General features: G+C 45.2%; 1 protein-coding gene across 5 annotated transcripts; it reads right to left on the reverse strand.

Moving 5' to 3' along the window:
* Positions 1 to 885: 885 nt before the first annotated feature.
* Positions 886 to 7,815, reverse strand: TAC1 (tachykinin precursor 1). 5 transcript variants are annotated; one of them, XM_030010463.1, is made up of 6 exons: positions 7,719 to 7,815; positions 6,770 to 6,910; positions 6,523 to 6,619; positions 5,825 to 5,848; positions 4,106 to 4,159; positions 886 to 1,522 (listed from the first exon to the last, which is right to left on the reverse strand). In XM_030010463.1, the coding sequence occupies exons 2-6, from the start codon at positions 6,890 to 6,892 to the stop codon at positions 1,473 to 1,475; spliced, it is 348 nt and encodes a 115-aa protein (XP_029866323.1). In that variant the 5' UTR covers positions 6,893 to 6,910; positions 7,719 to 7,815; the 3' UTR covers positions 886 to 1,472. The 5 variants fall into 5 exon arrangements, with proteins under 5 accessions (XP_029866323.1, XP_029866322.1, XP_029866324.1 ...); XM_030010462.1 differs by having other exon boundaries at positions 6,770 to 6,907; positions 7,719 to 7,814; XM_030010464.1 differs by lacking the exon at positions 7,719 to 7,815 and adding an exon at positions 7,485 to 7,488.
* Between the last annotated feature and the right edge of the window lie 11,691 nt (positions 7,816 to 19,506).

Raw genomic sequence — 19,506 nt, forward strand, 5'->3', positions numbered from 1 at the left:
CCACCGTGTAGCCCCCACCTCACTAGAGCCAGCTCCTCCTTAGTTGGCCGTGGGGCCTGTTTTAAGCACGCGCAGGCTTAGGTGCTGCTCCTAACCTCGCAGGAGGGAAGTCCTGCGCCTGCCCGCTCTTAATGGATGCAGTTGTGGGGATGCCTCAGGTGGACTTCAAAATGGAGGTTGCTGAGTTCACTCCCAAAATGGAAAACAACCACCAGTTAATCACTTCGTATTACTTATTTTGAAATTTGGTTGGTATACACTGGCTGTTTTCACTGCTGATTCATCTGTGATGAAAGCTCGTATGATAGCATCAAACAGAGAAGTATAGCTTTTAGCAAGCGGAAAGAATATAGCTCTCCAGCTGCCTTGTCATCTGGTGAGATGCATGTAGCATTTTGGGACTGTCCTGGAAATATAGTAACCAGACATTTTAATTAAAAAGATAATTACACTCACATTTTTTTCTCTTATATTGCATGGATTCAAGCCAACAGGTGCTTTTATTGTGAAGCTGAGGGCTAGAATTTATTAAAAGCTTGGCTTTCAAATAATAAACCTGCAATAGTGGATGAATTCCACAGCAAATTATTCCACTTGGAGCTGGAGGATACATGAGACCCTTTTCATTCAGTCAACACACTTCATTTCCATCGGGTTTTGGGTGGACGGCACCTTGCGTGACCCAGAGCAATCCCAGGAATGCCCTTCTCCAGTAGCAAATCCCCCAAAGGATTCACCAAACCTGCACGAGGAGGCTCACAGCCTCCCTGCAAAAGGAAGACATCAATTTGACATTTCTTTTCAGTCTCAGACCGCTGTCACTTGGATCTGAGTCTCATTCCGGACCAATGTGGGAAATAACTCCATCACTATCACCAAAGAAAATATGTTGCAAAATCCCCAGAGTAGTTTTTTATTTAAAATGTTACTATCATAAAATTCCAGACTATGAAATTAAGACCTTGGATTCCCATTCAAGCCTTACCCACCCCCCACTTTTTAAAACGTATAGATACGTAGTCACAAAACATAAAACATGCTGCAATGATACAAATATATTTTTTGATACAGAAATTACAGTACATTATAAACCATGAAAACAAATTGAGGCACTAGACTGTACATCAGCTCTGTTCTGCACTGGCTGTGAAGCTGATTGACTCGCTTTCAATGAACAAAAGAGTATTTTCTTTGTTTAGTGAACTTAACTTTACAGGTCATATCAAACGATGTGCTTTGTTGTGAGACGTCACCAGGGTTGCTGGTCTTTTCAGAACCACAATGCACCTACACAACATGTATCGCTGCCACAATATGAAAAATAATCATTTTATTGAATGTACAACTCAAAAAAACCCAAACCCCATCGGTTATTATTAAATAAATAATTATTCCATACAGTGGTTAGTTTATATTACACTGCATTGGCCATTGGAACAAATGAAGTTTAATAAATAATGCACAGGAATGTCTCATTTACGCCTCCGTTCATAATTCTGTGCTATGCTCCCTTCAGAGGATCCTGCAAAAAACAAAGCAGAATGAAGCACATGGTGCAGCCTTGCGTAAACCCCAGCAAGCCCAAGGAAATGTCAGAGACCTGCAGCCTGCAGGGTCACCACTGGACCCCATCGGCGTGTTTGGAACCGAGGTGAGGGCTCCCTGCCCAACCCTGAGCTGCTTTGATTTGGATTTACCCCTCAGACTACACTATCCCCCAGGAGGCCGAAGGTCTGAGCAGTGCTTTCTACCTCTCATCTATCAAGCTGCTTGAAGCACCATTAGCTCAGAGCCCCTTTACGTCCTGGTAATCCATCTAACTGACGGGATCTGAGCACTCGGATCAATCTGTGGGTAGAGGCTTTCTGCATCAACATGTGCACCTTCTGTCCTGCAGAGTCAGCTCTTTGCCAGGTTTAAACCCTCCCTGTCCCCAAGCCTTGCACACAGTGATACCTTTTACTAAAATCTGCAGCAGGAGCTAAGCAAACCTCAGACTACCCTGTGGACTAACTGCAGCCTAAAATAGTCTTCAGTAACATATTTAGCATTTAGTAGCAGTAGATCTCTCCCTCTTGCTCTTTAAAAATGAGACGGAAGTGCAGAGAGCCCTTCTTGGTCAGAGCCTGACCATAGGGTGACATAGCTGGTCACCAGAGTCATCTTTGCTTCCACCCCGAAGGGAGGATTGCTTTCACAGAGCGTATGCATGCCTGACTATTGCACACAAACACACAGCTAGTTTGGGGTCCTGCAGGGAGCTGGCATTTTGGATCAGTGACAGTTTTAAGTTAGTAAGACTTCAATTTTCACCAGGCTGAATGCAAAATGAGTTGAGTATGGATTGTTACAGTATTACTGTACATGTGACTGTTTTCTAGCTTCTACCTGGAGCGTTCACCCAACAGACCGCACAGCTTGGGAGACAGTGTCAGATCCCAGTTTACCAAACCAGGGACTGAGACACCAGCACCCCGGTACACTGCTTTGTCACACCCTGCTTTAAATCAGCACCGCACTCCCACCCAGCAGCGGGGCCAGGGTCCTGCACGCTGCCAGCGGACTCAGGGGCTTTCTGTGGAAGAAGAAAACCATGGCACCAAGGCACGGCACCAAGAAAAGGTCCTGCCCAGTTAAATATTTTTCAGCAGGGAGAAGCAAGGACAGTCCTAGCACATACTCCTGATCTTGCTTCGATTACATAGTCCTTAGGACCTATCTTCTCCTCCAGAGGAGCAGAAGCAGCTTCTTACCATTTTCCTCTCAGGGAATCGGGCAGAAAAGCAGAGAATTCTAGTTTTACCAGTCAGGCAGGTATTACATAGCCTGACAGGGTAAAACTTCATTATTCCCCTTTGTTACAAATACCACATAACAGTATCCTGAGTATACCAGCAATTTTTAAATTAGCACCATAAAATCTTTGCCTTTTTTAAACATTTGCTGTATTTTACATTCTTATATTAATGTAAATGTAATCCAAATAGAAAGCAAACCCACTTTATCACTTCCAGGCTATTTACTTTTGTGATAGCAGATATATTTACAGGTATTACGCATTTAATAGCTATTGCCACCACAGATAAAATTGTACAAAATTATTCATGATACATAGCAATTTGCAAAATGATGCAAAGAGCAATATTACTAGTCTGAACAGAGTTTAATTGAAAATAAAAGTTACTGACAACCATAATTGCAGAATATAGATCACAGCGTGTATCCACATAATATAAAGATGTCAGCTAGTAATTTAACTTTTATCATCCATTTAACAAAACAGTGAGAACTATTTCAGAGACATGAAATACTTATTAGGGTTTTTGTGTTTTTAATTCCTATTCTGGGGAATTAACTGACACTTTATGGCTCACAGTGAGGGACTTCCTCAGTACAGCCCTATAGCACGCGGAAGCTAGAGCTACTGGCAGTCCGCAGTTACCCACAGGGGGTTGTGCATATGAGGGAGGAGGGTTCTGCCCTACATGGATGCTATGGGAAAATGACACAAATTCACAGTATCAGTTCAAAGCTTAAAATGCTCGTTGCTGTGGGGGTTTTTTTAGGTAAAATGAAAAGCTGGAAGAGGCTGGGAATGAGTAACAGCTTGACCTGCAGTGGTGTTAATAGCAGATCTCTGCTCTTCCACCTTCTGCTCCAAGTTTGAGGAATAATAACCTCCAGAGACAATGAGGATATCCCTTTACCTGGGGAGATCTGGATTTAGATCATAAGTTGAAATGAGCTTTACATTTTCAGCCTCTGAATTTTTCTTGATGTGTCAGTAAAATTTAGTTTTTTCTTGTATTAGCACCTTGGGGACCAGCAGAACATGCTGCTGGCAAGGACAGGGCAGTAAGGAAAGTGCCCTGGGGACTTCTACCTGACCTTGCCTGCAACTCAGACCAGCCTGATCATCTCAAGCATTGGAGTAAAGCGGACCCTGAAATATCTTGATTAACAAAGAAAGTCCTGATCCTTTTTCAGAGAACTCTGGGTCTATACTACATAAAGACTGCTTCTTCCATTCGCTGGCAGAGAACAAAGAGGCAACAGAATGAAGAGGCTGTATATCACCAAGTACTAGATTTAGTCATATACATACCAGAATTTAAAGATCTTTTGCCCATAAGTCCAACAAAGGAGTCTGTTTTATGCCCTGAAAAAATATATTTGGGGGTATTTTAATACATTTTAAATAGGCAGGCTTTTAAGATAACATGTTCTCGCGAGGAGGGAAGTCACAGGCTTCAAAACTGTTCATCTCACAGACTGGTTGTTCACACCACTCTCAGACAATGGAGACCGAACGTTTGTCTGATCAGTCAGACTGAACAGGTTAGACCAAGGCATAGGCCAGTTAGTGGACATCTTCTCATTAATTCAGATAGACTTATTGTTTTGTGGGGTTTGCTTTAAGTATAATGGAAAAACAGTGGCCAATAACTGATTCTTATTCCTCTCCCAGTACAATTCCTATTGATTTGAGCAAATGTACAAGAAGGCAGTGTCTTGGTATAGCCTGCATCTGTGCGATACATCCCTTCTACGTGTTGGTGGGTTTTTTTCTGTAACATGGGAGAAAAAATCTTCCTCGCGGGTCAGGCAGAGCCCTTACTAGAGAGGAAGCCAATGGGTCTCCATGTCTGGACATGTCTGAGCTAGACAGTCTGGCTCTATTTTTGGAATATTTATGAGTTCAGATATTACCTTCCTGTCCCATTAGTACTCCTCAAGGCACAAGATGTGTAGAGGATAAATTACTCCAAGTTTTGGCCTACAGCATGTATCAGATATAGTGGTAGCTATAGTTTCAGATAAGGAACAGAAAGGAGCCATTCTTCTTTGTCTAAACTGTCTTTTGAGGCAAACTTAGAAATTTCTCTTTGGAAATAATTTTGCTTGGCTAATTCATCTACAAAGCAAGATGAATGATCCTCAGACCTCACAGGTATTAATTCAAGCTGAGGTAGTTTCAGAAAGCTATAATTTTTTACTTTAGTCAGCAGGTTATTTGGCATGAGCTTTGTATCGGACTCTTTAATTGGTCTTCCAATACATAATCCTAGTGATAAAATCTTGTGGCTAACAGAACACCGGGACAGTTATTGACCTCTGTGGACAGAGGAGGTCTCACAGAATACAAGATCATTTTTACTTATTAAAAGTCTTCCAGCTCCTGTCTAAGCATCTTCAGATAAATTCAGAGAATAAAACTGTCATGGTGGAGAACAAGGTAACACCACACTGCTGATACCATCTCCCGCATGGTGTTACACAGAAGCAAAGCAAGGCACGCTTATTAGTGGGGCAAGATACGCTTGTTTATATGACAGCACACCATCAATCAGCCCCTGCTGTGAGCAGGGGTCTGAGTGCCACCCAGACAATGCTGAGAGCACAGATACAGTATCTTGCATGCGATGACATGGGCTCTCCCATGGAATTATTCTCGGGGATTTGGGAATTCACTATTCTAATTTTCCAGATTTTCCATCTTAATTGTTCCTCGCAGAGTCTGGCAGTAAGCCTGCCTTGCCTACGAGAAAGGCTTACAGAACCCCCCCATGGGAAATAAGAGAGAGCTGCAACATCCCCACATTAATGTTGATTGAAATCTCAAAGCTTGTGGCGGCTCAGATGAGGTACAGGCTCACGGCTGCACTGGGGGTATTCAATCCTTTAACAGAACATTTCTCCATCACCGGCGCTGCCAGTCCTTAGCTGAACCCAGTCACCTCCTGACTAATTCCCTCAAATACACTATTCCCTATTTGAATATCTTCTAACAATTACTTAAAATATTTGCATTTTTTTAACTTACTTTTGTGAGACATCTGGCCATATCCTGATTGGAAGAGGAAAGGAAAGAGAAAAAAAGGAAAAAGAGTTGATGAAAAAGGATTGGCATATACTTATGATGCTGCTGCAATGCTTTGAAGAATCAAATACAGAAACTACCCTACGCATATTCCACTTAGGGGAAATTAAGGTGCATTTCTCTTTGAAGAGACTACAGAAAATTGTTTTAGTTAAACCCACACAGTTTAGGTCTGTTTAGCTCCAAGTTGTTTTGACCAATTCTTGATTCAGTAAACGTGTAGAAAACAGGGCAATAATTGTATACACAACCAATTTCCACACAATTCGGGCATCGTGCAATTCAGTGCACGAGCGTGCACGTATCGCACAATACGTGCAATTCAGTGGCCCATACGTCGACCTGTGAATTATCGCAATACTCCTTACTGGTATTTACGTGCTGTAATTGGTGTGCACTGAGCACGTTAATGTGAAGCCCCCTCTTTTCCAGTCGGTGGGTTTAACTGATCTTAAACTTGGGAAAAAAAAAGACCCAAACCGAACCAAACCAAACCTAAACCCAAGCAACTCGCATCACAACGTTCGAGACAGGTTTAAGGCGTTAAAACCCAGCGACAACCGCTGTGGAGTTGGGAGCGGCACTGGGAGAAGAGGCATGCAGAGGGGGGTGAGAGGGAGCCAGCCCCCCGCCCCGCTCACCGGCATCCCGCTTGCCCATGAGGCCGAAGAACTGCTGGGGCCGGGGTCTCCGGGCCATCCTCTGCAGGAAGTGCTCCAGGGGCAGCGGCAGCTCCTCCTGCGGGGGGACAGCGGCCGGCGCTCAGCGCGGACCCCCCCCCCCGCCCGCCCCCAGCCCCGCGGCCGCGGAGCCGCCGGGGGCAGCGCCCGGCACCCAGCGCCCCGCTCCCGCAGCCCCGCGGGCGGAGCGGCGGCCGCCGGGGCTCACCTTCACCTGGTCGCCGTCGGACCAGTCGGACCAGTAGCTGAGGTCGTCGGGGGCGCCCATCTCCTCGGCCAGCGCCCGCGCCGAGGCCAGGAGTAGCACGGCGAAAGCCAGCGGGAGTCTCATCGCCGCCTCGACGTCCTGCTGCGGGGGGGGCAGGGGGTGAAGCAGCCGCACCGGCACCCGGAGCCCCGGCGGGGCGAGCGGCCGCGGGCACCCGCGCCCGGGGACGCGCAGGCACGCGGCCCCGCGGACACGCTCACACGCACACGCCGGTGCACACCTGGGTGTGCGCTCCCTCGCACGTACAGACATACACGCTCCTGGGTACCCCCCCACACCGACTGCTCCATACACCTCTGGGGGTACACATGCCCAAGGCATATAGGCTCGTATGCAGGGGGGTGCACACACCAGCGCACAGCCAGACACACGCATCCAGAGGCACCCCTCCACACACATACATACAGAGTTACACCTAAACACACCCTCGCACATGGATATACGCCTAGGTATTCATACCTTCCCACATACACACCCCCAGCCAGGTATATCCCCCTCACAGACGTACCCAGGTGCATACACATCTAGTTATAAACTCACACAAACAGCTACACACCTTAGATGCACACACCTATGTAGAGATACAGCTCTCCACACACACACACAGACACACGTGTCTCAAGGAACACACGCATCCCTTCGCACATCCAGATACCCACGTCGGGATAGGCACAGAAACACACTTGCACACACAGACACACACGTGCGGACACACAAGCATGTATAGGCACCCCCCCCCGCCGCGATGCACACACGTTAGACCCTCCGCACACGCATATAGGCGGACACATAGAAGTACATACGCACACACCGTCACAAACATGCAGGCAAGCGCATCCTCACGCATACAGGTACGGACAGACGGACACGCTCCCGGAGGCACACGCACCGTCTGCACCGGGGAGGGTGGGCGCTGCTCTCCGTGCGCATTGGCCGTCCGCGGGAGCGCTCCCCACTTTATATACCTGGAGACGGGGAGGGCCGAGGCAGCCTCATTTGCCTAAATGCAATTACCCCCGGTTTTATCGTCCCAGCCCCGTGACAGCCCCCGCCCCGGCGAGCAGCTCCCGCCCCCCTCGCCCGCTCCCGTGGCGCCTCCCGGAGGTGCCCGGGGCGGCCGGGCGGCTCCCCGCTCCCTCCCGCTGCAGCTGCGGGCCCCCGGGGCCGCCCCGGCGACGGGTGCGGGGGCGCAGGCGTGGGGTGCGGACGTAAGGGTGCAGACGCCGCTTTTCCCTTCGCCCCCCGCCGACCCCGCGCCCGCACCGAGGGGAGGGCTGCTTGCTGCAGCGAGCGGCACCGCCGGCAGGGCGAGCAGCGGGCAAGGACCGGGGGAGCGGCGGGCAGCGCGAAGCGGGGAGCGAGCACCGGCGGGCACGGCGGCGGGGCCGCCTCCCGTGCCTGGGAGAGCTCCTTCCCCCCCATCTCCACCCTCCCCCGTGCCGGTGCCGAGGCAGCCCCGGCCCGCCGGGGGAGTGTGGCGGGACCAGAAGCGAGGGATGCACGGAGCTGAGGGGGGCCTCGGCCGGTGGGTGCAGCGTTTGGGCACCCCGGGGCTGGTGCGTGTGCTTGCAGAGGGGCTGCCAGCACAGGGCGGCAGGCAGGCGCGGCTGGGCTGGCTGCTCTGGCGGGGCGAACGCCTTCGCTGGAAATGAGCCAGTCTCTCCAGCAGCGCAACCCTGCCTTCGTCCTTCCCCCACGATGGCTTTGCGCTGCTGCTGGCGTTCGGCTCAGGTAGCTGTCTAGGTTATCTTCCATTTCACAGTTGTTCCGTCTTACTTCTCCAAGGGCAGTTGTGCACGAGGGTTCTCAGTTAACCTTGGTGGTCCCTCAGCGGTCCCTCAGCACCTGTGTTGTCATGGTGTGTGGTACCACCGCCTAAACCAGGCGCTCTGCAGAGTTTAGCAGGAGCTAAGAGTGTTTCTTTTGAGAGAGAAGGGAGTGCTCAGGAGCTAGAATCCGCTCCCCGGTACCACCCCTCTGCTTGCTCCAGGATGCCACCATTAAGGTGGCCTTGCTGACGGTGGTAAACCTCCTCTCCAAGGACCGTTCGTTGGCATACAGCTGTGGATCCAAGGGGGACCCGGCACCTCGTTTGCTAAATAAAGGCATGATTAATATCAGGCCTCCCCGTTGACCGGAAATGCTCCTCAGGACCCAAAGTATTCCCCAAAGCACAGCCAGGCATGAGCCTCTTCCCCACTCTTGGGGGTGTCTACACTTTGTCTGTAAGACTCCGCACGTAAATAGGAAAGATTGTGGCCCAGTGATCTGAGGGTCCCTCTGAAGTCAGCACCGGCTGCTTGAGAGGGTGGTTGAGAAAGCGTGGTTTGGAGGAGCCCGCAAGGAACTTCGTGCAGCCCCAGCACCTGCTGTGGGCACCTCTGTTGAGATCGCAAGCGTGGGCGGTGCGAATGCTCCTCATTCTGCCTATCAACGAGCTGGCAGAAATGACATTGTTTAGCAACTCTGGGAACCCAAACCATCGGATTTTCGTGCTGCAGCTTTGCAGCATTCCCTTTGATGTGTGAGCTTGGAAGACCCTTGAAGGAAAATTGTTTTCTTGTGTTTTTTTCATTACGCTCTGTCTGTTTACCACAACAACAACAGAGCAAAAGGTCAGATATATCAAACCAGGCATGCCAATCCTACGAGTGTTGATGAAGCTCATGTTTTACAGAAATCCTGAGAACTCCCAGCTTCCTGTGAAGTCAATCTCTACTATTCAGGAGTCCGTGATGAGTATGATAAATCTGAACTGAAAAGTCCTATCTGTTCTGTAATTCAGCGTTTTACCAAAATGGGTGCAATCATAGCTTGACCTATGAAATTACAGGGATTTTCTTTTTTGAGAGAGCAAGAGATGGAAAATTAAAAAGCAGTCCTTTCTATTCTTCAGAAATTTTAATGAATTCAAGTACTTTATCTCAGACTTATCTAATAGTTTGGGTGGGAGTGAAAAAATGACTAATAGGTCAAGCTCACTTTTCTCTTTCTCAGTTTCTAAAATAAATTGACTGCTTAATCTTTCTTTGACCTGCAATACTCAGATATTACACTATGAACTTTTCAGGAAGTGAGCAGATTTCATGGCTAATGAGCAAAGCCGATTCCTAGGAAGACTTTCTGAGTTCATTTTTTTCATGTGGAGAAGAGGTAGAAGGCTCAAATAAGGGATTAAGAGCTACATCTTGACCTGGAAGTAGCTGAAGCTGCTTGCCTTTGTTCTGCCCGGTCCCTGCCCTAGGGATGCGTTAGAGCATGGTAAAATGTCCTTTGTGCACAAACAAAAAAGCCTGTTTTGCCAAAAACTGCCTCTGCCTCAGACATAAGATAGTAGTGGCTTTATATCTATGAGTGACCTTGTGAACAAGCATGTGAGAGACCGTGCAGGTACAAGGTGTCTGTGTTGAATATCCCTGCTCTATCCACTCTCAGGGAGCAGATCCCACCCTCCTGTTACAGTTAGACCATGTGATTTCTAACAACTAGCGTGAGTATTTTTGTTCATGAATCAAGAGATCAGTAGACCCAATGTAACCCAAATAGGGGTTAACATTTCCTGTGGAAGTGACAGGGAAAGGCGGTTTTAGAGTTCTTATCCAGACATTTCCCTAATTGAGCTTAGGAACTGGATTAAAGGCACTTGTTCTGGCTTGAATCTCAATACTAATAGAAAACTATTTGGGAAGCAATTGCTTATGAAACACACCTCAGAGAACTGCTTTTTTGATGGCTTTAATATGATACATCCTGTGTGATGATCCTTGTGAAATGTTTATTTGAATTTTATGATGATGTTTTGGTTTCCAGTAAAAAGTCCAATAGTTTAATGGTAAGACACATTGGCTGCTACACTGTTATCAAGTGATTCTTATACCATCAACAAACAGCTAATGTGTTATGGGAAAATAGCAGATTATATGTGACACTGTAAGATTTTGTGCAGAATGCAAATCTAAATTCTTCCAGTACACACAATTTCAGAGCACTTGACATGAACTGAATGCATCTGGCATTCTTCAGTGGCCTTATGCTATACAATTATATGCTATATACTTAAACCTAAAGCCTAATTGTCATATATATTAAGATCTCTTTTCATCCCTTTACCAGGGATCTACAAATAACGGAGACAGCCCCAGAACAGTTATTTTATATAACTTCAAAAAATTAGGGATGAGGTGCAGTCTACCTAAGCACAATGATCCTGTCTGTAAATATATCAAACTTCAGCTCTGATTTCTATCATGACAAGAACACTGGAAATGTTCTTATCCAAAGATGCAACTCTATAAACATTGGAAAGAGAGACCATGATTGATGACCTCTTAAATTTTTTATAGGTATGTGTCTCCAGGGGAAATAGAATGATTTCAATCACAGATGAGGGGCCTTTGTAACACAGTGATTGATTTTGACACTGTAAGATTATTTATTGGCAAAGCATCCGAGAGGCATCGGAAAAATTAGCAGAACTCACAACAACATCCTGATTTTCTAATTAAGTGTGGCCAGGTTAGTGAATTACTCTTTCACCTGTATTTTAAATATTACATTACAAGTTTGTCACCTTTAATTTTTCCTTTAATGAAGGTTTACATTTTCAGAGCATATGCTTGTACATATTAATGCGTATGAAGCATACGTGATAATTATGCATCTCTCTCTCTCTCCCCCACCCCCATCCACAAAGAGTGAGAGATTATTATTCTGCTTGTGAAATCAGATGTTATAAGTTCAACTATGTTGTGCTCACAGGCAGGCAAGAAGGGGAGCAGTGAGATGTCACAGGAATGCCCTTTCCTGGGCAGGTACAGGCAGAAGCAAGGCTGATCTTGCACTTACTCAATCATTTGGTAAGCGCTGCAAATGCAATGTTGGTCTTTGGTTCTTATTTTGAAAAGTTTATGGGTTTCCCCACTCTTCTGACCCCTGTCATTTTTTACACTCCTGTTGCTGTTCTCCATCCTGCCGAGCCACTAGTATCACTTGCATCTTACCTAGAGTGAGCTTCTTTAACCCTGATCTGAGGCACAGTTTTGTCCACGCTAAGTTAGGGATACCGGTGGGATGCGGGATCAACTGAAATGAAAATAAATCTCAGGGTATTAAGATACTGAATGTAAACATATAATGTAAACATTGCAGACAAGGCTATCCTCCCAACCTAGTAGCTCTAGAGACAGTCCGCTGCAAGAGGAGTAAATGCAGTCCTGTCAAGCTTCCTGAGCTACTTGAGAGAACATGTCCTTGGAGGAGAAAAAGCATTTATTCTCAACCATTTGCAGCTCTCAGAGAGAAAGAAGCAAAGCTGTGCAAAGCCATCTCTACATCTGCAGGAGCTGGTGAGGAGAAAGGCCTCTGTGGCATTTCTAGAGCTGTATTCATTCAAAACAAAAGTGAGAAGAAGATCTGGACTTGCAGCTACTTGGAGATGCCTTACCATAACTCTCCAAACAGTTTTCACAAGAAACATGGAAGATGCAATGTTTGCTCATTGTTGCTCAAAAAAAACCAACAGAGAATGACATTCTAACAACACATTTCAATAGCAAATACAGAATGGCATTCACCTCACAGAGACAGTGTCTGTCTCTTTTAACTATGAACCCAGTTTTTTCCACATTTGCCATCGCCAACAGAATGGCCGGGGCAACCATGAAATGTGGCACAAAATATTTCCAGAAGCTGAGGCAGATTGTGAGCATCACTGGTCTGAGCTTGACCAGAAAAAACTACAATGTGAAGGCTCCTCCCAGTGCAAAAGACTCAGAGCAGCCAAGGAGCAGACGCTTCACATTAACTAAGTTCATCACTCTGAGAAGAAAACTGCTGACATCGTTTTGTTCCGATTGTCTCCTGAATACTTATTAGATTACAAATATATTTATAAATCAGTTGATTTGATTCAAACGGAACCTTCTGAGTCTAGAGCTAACTCTCTAAGGCTTTTTGCTTCAGTTGTTCAAGCTTGTTTGAAAACTACCTCACAGTGACCTGTGAGGTAAAGGGAGGGTTTAAACTTACTTCATCAACAGGTGAAAGCAAAAAGCTGACCTTTAATGTAACCTTAGCACACCTTCTGTAAAGCTTTTCTGTAGGAAGGACAATCTTTTCTCAGAGACTCCTCAGAGACTGGCCTTGGTCTCATTAAATTTTGCAGACGGATCATCAAAGCCAGGCCCTTGGCCTGTTTTCAACACCCGAGTATCTTCTATGTGATCCTGCCACCAGAACCTATCCTCATCACTCTGAGCACCAGCTGGCTCCTGTCACAGACAACAGTGATGGAGGAGGATGAGGATGGCCACACCAGAGTGGTTGCCCAGGAGGAGGACCAGCCCTGGTCCCACGCCATGGGACCCAACAGCACTTCTTGGTTATCCGGGAAAGTGACGGACACGTGACTGTTCCACTCACTCTTCTTTCTCCTTTTTTTATCCCTGTGACGTGCAACAGCAGCCCTCAGTTCCTGGGCACGAGGCTGGGTAGCCTTGCCTCCCGCTCCTACTTCCAGGCCTTCTCCTGCAGGGAGGGTGAGGCTTATTTTACACTAGGTCCTTCTGCTGATCCTCCACAGCTTCCCGGTGTTCATCGCAACAGCAGAAAGGGATTAATGCTGCTCATGGCTGCTACGATCTGCACTTAATTGAAACAGTTTCTTGGGATCAAACACTGATGCATCATCCTCTTTTTTACTCTGCTTTAGAAACTAGATAATTTATATAGCTATATCTTCATTGAATATTAATATTTTTCTCAGTAACACAGCACATTTGAAAAATAGATTCAGAAATCAGCAGGATAAAAGGGTATAGTTTCAGCAAAATTTAAATGAATTCTAATATTACTGCAACTACCAGTTTTTTAGTAGTTATGTTAAATAGCTTTTACAAATCCATAATAACGCTATCTTCTTCGTTATTTACACTTGCTGCACCTCAGTGTATCTCTCTCCTTCCTCACGTATCTTCAACAGAAGTTCACAACATCTCCAGAAGTCTTTGAAGTCCTCAAAAATTTTGCTTATGACTTTTCTGCTTTTTGTTTACTCCACAGTTTTTAGGAGACTTCATTCTAAATCCTTAATCCATATATGAAAACCTGTGCAACAACTTGTGAAAACAAGTTGGCATTTTTGGAACAAACATCCATGAATTTAGTCTTGGATGTAGCATTGTGTGTGATGAAATAAAAGTGAAGTAAAGAAAAAGAAATTGCCTGAGGATGAAATCAGTGGGAGATCTAAGGAGTTCAGATGCTCAAATAAAGCAGAAAAAAAGTACAGAAGGGGAGAGAATAGCAAGGACAGTCTTTTGTGCTGCTTTGATAATCACTTGAAGTAAAATACCTTTCTATGGCTTGGCTGCCTTCTCTTCCAGTTTTGTATCTTATAATATATGCATTTTTTTAAAACTCTCAAGTTCTAAACTCATGTCAGTGACAAGTTCATTTTTAAGTAGGTCACTCCCTGCCAAATCATTCAGCTGGAAAGATTAAAAAAAGTGTGAAACAAATTTATGGGGATCATTTATTACACAGAAGTTTTACAAAAGTAGCTGCCTAACCAAAGAAGGGCTATTTGTGCTCGAATTCAAACATGTGTCCTAAGGAGGAAGGTGACAGAGTTGCTGGTGGATGCTATGGAAACCTCAGACTTTTTCATCAGATTGCATGTGAGGCTATTTTATCTGTTTGGTTTCGTTGTCTTGCTGTCATCCTTTCCCACTCACTCCATGCTGACTTCTGAGCAATTTTAAAACCTTGCCATGTCTGACGCAAACGCTTTAACAAGCTGTGAGCCCTGTCTTCATCGGCAGAAAGAGAGGGGACACCTTCTCACAGCAAGTCTTGGGGGGCCACCTCCATGCCCAAGGAAATCAAAGAAGCCTTCTCTCTCTTCCCCCTCAGCCCCCACTGCTTGATGCAAAGTCCCTGATATGGTGGGATTTATATTTAGATTATTTGCATCTGTTTCTTCTAGAATTCCTTTTGATGTGCATGATGAAAGACTCGAGAGTGATTGCGAAGGGCTGGAGGACAGAGCAGGAGCATCACACAGCCCTGGCTTGGGCTGATGAGGAGGGACTCCCTGTTGAGTGTTGGCTGCTGTGCCCTGCGGTGCCCTGGAAGTCAGAGCTCTGTAAGACCCCTTCTCCTCACCCTCCCTTCCCATACATTCACATCTCACCCGCTATAATGACTTTGCTCCTGGATTCTCCCTTTCGTCAATGGAAACCAATGAACAAGGGTAAATGAGATGCTAACCTGGAAGCACCCGTGCCTTTGGGAGAGTCCTCACTTCTGCTGGACTTGTGTTCATCTGAAATGAGATTACTGGACCGGCCTAAGACACTTGCCAATTGCAGCCCAATTAGCAATTCAGGCAGTCCTAGAGCGGAAATTAATTCTTTATAAGTTTGAGGTATAAAATAAGAAGTACTCAAATTAAGAAGGTGACAAAATTGAGTCTTTTAGGTATACCTATGAGAAAACACCACTGGGTCATCACTTGGCTAGAAACGAAAGCTTTCATCACTTCAAGGCTTCACGCAACAGAGGACTGTGTCATTCCCAAGACCTGCTTCTGCTCACAGGCCAGCTGCGCTCTCAAAGGGGCGCACAGTCATGAGCAGGCATCTCCCTTTCTCCTGAATTCCTCCCCTTCCCCTGCTCACTTACAGCAGGAAGAGGTGGGTCTCATCTAGATTCATAGCATTCTCCAGTTAAGGCAAAATTGTCATATTTTAGCTAATCAAGAGATGCATGAGGACTAATCTCATATTGACCATTAAGGCCCGTGCTCTGTCTCAGTGCCAATGCCCTCACAGATGCATTGTAGTATGTGTATGCAAATATTTTTGGTAGTTTGTATTGATTACGAAAGAGCACCCTGAACGGTTTCCCAGACAGCTGATTTTCCCAGGACATCCAGAATCATGAATTCAGACAGAAATGATGAGCAAATTTGCAGCTGTACTAACTCCCCCATAACCTGCCAACTTGCAAGTCCGCTTGGCTCTCTGCACCCGCAGCTGCACACATAGCTGAGTGCATTGGCTGCGCTGTACAGAAGCAACGCTGCTTATCTGCAGCCAAGAATGTGAGGAAGGAACAGCTATTTAGTAAAACACAGTTCAGGTGACGTGGTGTTTGCCTCCAAATGTTGGAACCATATGGCATGTATTGCATGTATTCCAAATTACAGAAGAGAGGTCTTCCTGTATTTTCATATGAAATTACTAATTTTTTTTCTATTTTTTAAGAGGTTTTGGGTACATAGAAAACGAAGGACTGCAATGTTCAAGTTTTAGCTGCTTACTAGAGCACCTAAGGGAATGAAATTCAGGTTCGTACTTCTCCTGACCAACACCAGGAAGACTTAGATGCTCGAAACTGGAGTTCAAACATCCAGTGCACAAACAGCGAGACCACCTGGGGTTAGTCAGTAGAAAGTGTGGAGCTCTGCTATCCTACCCATCTGCAAGTTAGGTGTCTCATCAGCTGTTTGCTCTTCCTTGAAAGTAAAGATCCACAAACACTGCCAAAGGGCTGAGGGGAATTGCTGTGGTGTTTTAAAATTACAGGAATGATACCACTCATTTTAACTAATCTGAGAAGTAGATTACATGTGGATCTGCCATAATTGGTGTGCATTCACTGGGCAATGCATAAAAGGCAATGCATATTGCTGAGTAATTTATTCTTAGGTTTAGAAAAGAAGGATGAAGGCACCAATCTTCAGGTAAGGCTTTGGTTAATGAAACTAGACTGAAAGGTGATGTTGTTCTTAGCAGTGCTGTCAAGCTTCAAAAATACATCGGTACTTCCATTGCAGCATTTCTAATCCATATTTAAACAAAATTCTTCATTAATAATATTAGGATAATGTAAGATTTACGCCGGACTAAATATGTCTACCGTAAGGAAGTATGTTGAATAAACATGCTCCAGATGAAAGCTAGAGTGGTGGACAGTTTCCTCCCCATCTTAGAATGAAGATAGTTTGTGCTCATAAAATGTTCATATCCTTCCACATGACTGTGCTGATATATAATTCATGAAAATACCAGTTATGATATTTCTAAGTTTGAGTAGCTTACCCCAGGTTTTGTGCAGCAAATTAAGAGAAACATGTTAAATATATTTAGGCACATCAAAGATAAAAATATTACTCATAGATCTGATGTCTATAACCTCAGGACACATTATGTATTCTGTTTTTCATATGTTCTCAAGTATTTCATTAAACATTAGTAGTTTTCTCCACTTTTTGTACTTTTCCCTTGATATTTAGCTTAAGAAAGATGGAACGCGACAGCATTTGCTTTCTGTACTGTATGTTTTATACTAACTTTTGAAAGCAAAGGTTTGTCTCTGGCAGACTGTGATTTGATTACAATTCTTTTATTAACATACAGCCAAGCTCTACACACACAGTCAACATGGAAAACATGTACAACATGGAAAACAGCCATCAGGTGAACACAGATCTTTTCTCTTAAAAATGTCAGTAAACAAATTAGCTAAGGGCTAGACTAATTTTGCCACTGCTATCATTATTACTTCTACTTTAAAGGCATTTTATCTCATCTCCTCTATATCTTTTTTAGAGAATAAATTATTTTGGTGTGACTTTTCACAGAAGTAAAGCAGTGATTAGGAGAGCATCCCCAGTCCAGACCATGCATAAGCACCACTTTAATCCCTTTGATGTCAAAACAAGCATAAAATTATCTGGTGCATTCTCTTAAACAGAGATGAGTATGTAATTTTTTGCTGTAGCTGTGCATGGAGAACAGAGGCTGTGATACCGCAAGCAATTCTGAGTCTTCTGTGCTCCAAGGATCTTCGCCAAATGCCATACGCCCCATGTGTTCCCAAGACCTGTGGAAAAAGATGTGACATCTGTGCCTGAGGAGCAAGAGGTGGCAACAGAATTGAAGCATGAAGACTCTCATGAAGCAGCCACATGCATCCCTGTATGCAGCCAATACCTTGTGTGTCCTAGAAGACGACTCTGAAAGAAGTTTGTTGGCTTCTTGAGGGAGAAAGGTGCTGATAAGGGGTCACCAAAATCTCAAAAACCACCTATGGATGAAACCACTTCTTCAAGTTACCCTCAGTCACATGGCCAGGCCTGAGGACCAGTACTTGCACTAGATTGGTCTCATAGTGGGAGAGGGGATCCCACCCTTCGAGAATATGAAAGGCATTGGAGAAGAGGAGAAAACAAGTAAAGCAAGACAAGTTAAAAGCTAAAGGCAGAACTGCAGCTCGGGTTTGCATGCAGGAGATGATACTTGCTTGGAGGAAACAGGAGAGTTTGGGATTTGGAGAAAAGTTTTGAGAGGTGCTTCAACTTAGACTAATTCCACGATCAGAAACTACAGTGTTTCAGTCAGCCTGTTGGGTGGAATCTTTGCTGTAGAAGATGATCCCCTTCCATGTAATGATACACAAATAACTGCTTGAGAAGCACAAGAGCGTGTACTCTCAGTCTATCCATGGCTAAGAAGTGCAGAGCATGGTTGCTGTCCCTGGTCTAACTTTGAAGTTATCCTAGCATTGAGAAGGGCTGGACTGGATGACATCCAGAGGTACCTCCTACCTAAGTTCTTCTCTGGTGGAGAGGGATGCACTTGGCGATGAGGGGCATGATCAGTGACACAGGCAGAGTGGTTTGGGAAACATATCTCTAACTCCCTTTTTTCTTGCTACTCACCTGCAACTGTTGTCCCAAATGTCCCAGTCAGCATGGTGACTGCTGAGTGAAGAATGTGCTGTTTTCAACCTGGATGCCTTCCTGTCACCAGTGGCATGGTCTGACGGAAGGACCAGTTTGTTGCAAGGTCAGGGCAGAACTGGTGCTGTGGTTGCTGAGGTGGTAAAGATCTGCTGCTTGACTTTGGCTTAACACTTTAGCACATCGGCAGAGAATCAGTGTTTTTAATATTTCCAGAAACAAGAAACTCCTCTTAAATGAAGCTATTTTTGTTTGGGACAAACAGAAGGGTGATGTATGAATGGTGGACCTGAAAAGAGCTCAAAAAAGATAGTGCTGTGCTTCCTGAGCAGAGGGAGAAGGGGGGGGGCAGTGAGTATTTTTGCACTTTGGGTTCGTGACTTAGGCCATGTAAATGCGCCACTAGTGAACAGGGCTGCTGTGGTATATTTACTCAAGAGAAAAGAACTATTGCTTGTCCAAGGCTGCTAGTACAATCAAGAGAGAGAAACGGTTATGGTGACTATTTTTTTCTACTCACAAGGGGAAAACAGATGATTTGGATAGTTCATCACTGTCTAGTACATAGTAATTCCATTCAAGCAGTAGATGGTCTGACTATAACATAATATAGTAGAAGAGTAATATAAAAATAACAGATATATGATTTTTTTTTCTTCCTTTCCAAAAAAGAAGCTATTATATTTGTAATTGCATAGAGCAATAGTACTTTTCTGGTTTCTTCAAGATCCATTATACAATTTTCCTGCTCTGTTCTTATCCTCTTCTGAGTGGCTATATTTTGCAGCTGAGCATTTAGAACTATTTTTGCTTAGGGGACCTTCCAGGGTGGGATTTGTCCTATGATAGTAGGGATGAGCTGCCTTCTGCAGGAGCCCAGAGTTTGTGTCTTAAGTCAACTTCTGATGCACACTGTGACATGCCACAGGAC

The sequence above is a fragment of the Aquila chrysaetos genome, chromosome 3 (assembly GCF_900496995.4).
Source record: "Aquila chrysaetos chrysaetos chromosome 3, bAquChr1.4, whole genome shotgun sequence".
Taxonomy (NCBI): domain Eukaryota; kingdom Metazoa; phylum Chordata; class Aves; order Accipitriformes; family Accipitridae; genus Aquila; species Aquila chrysaetos.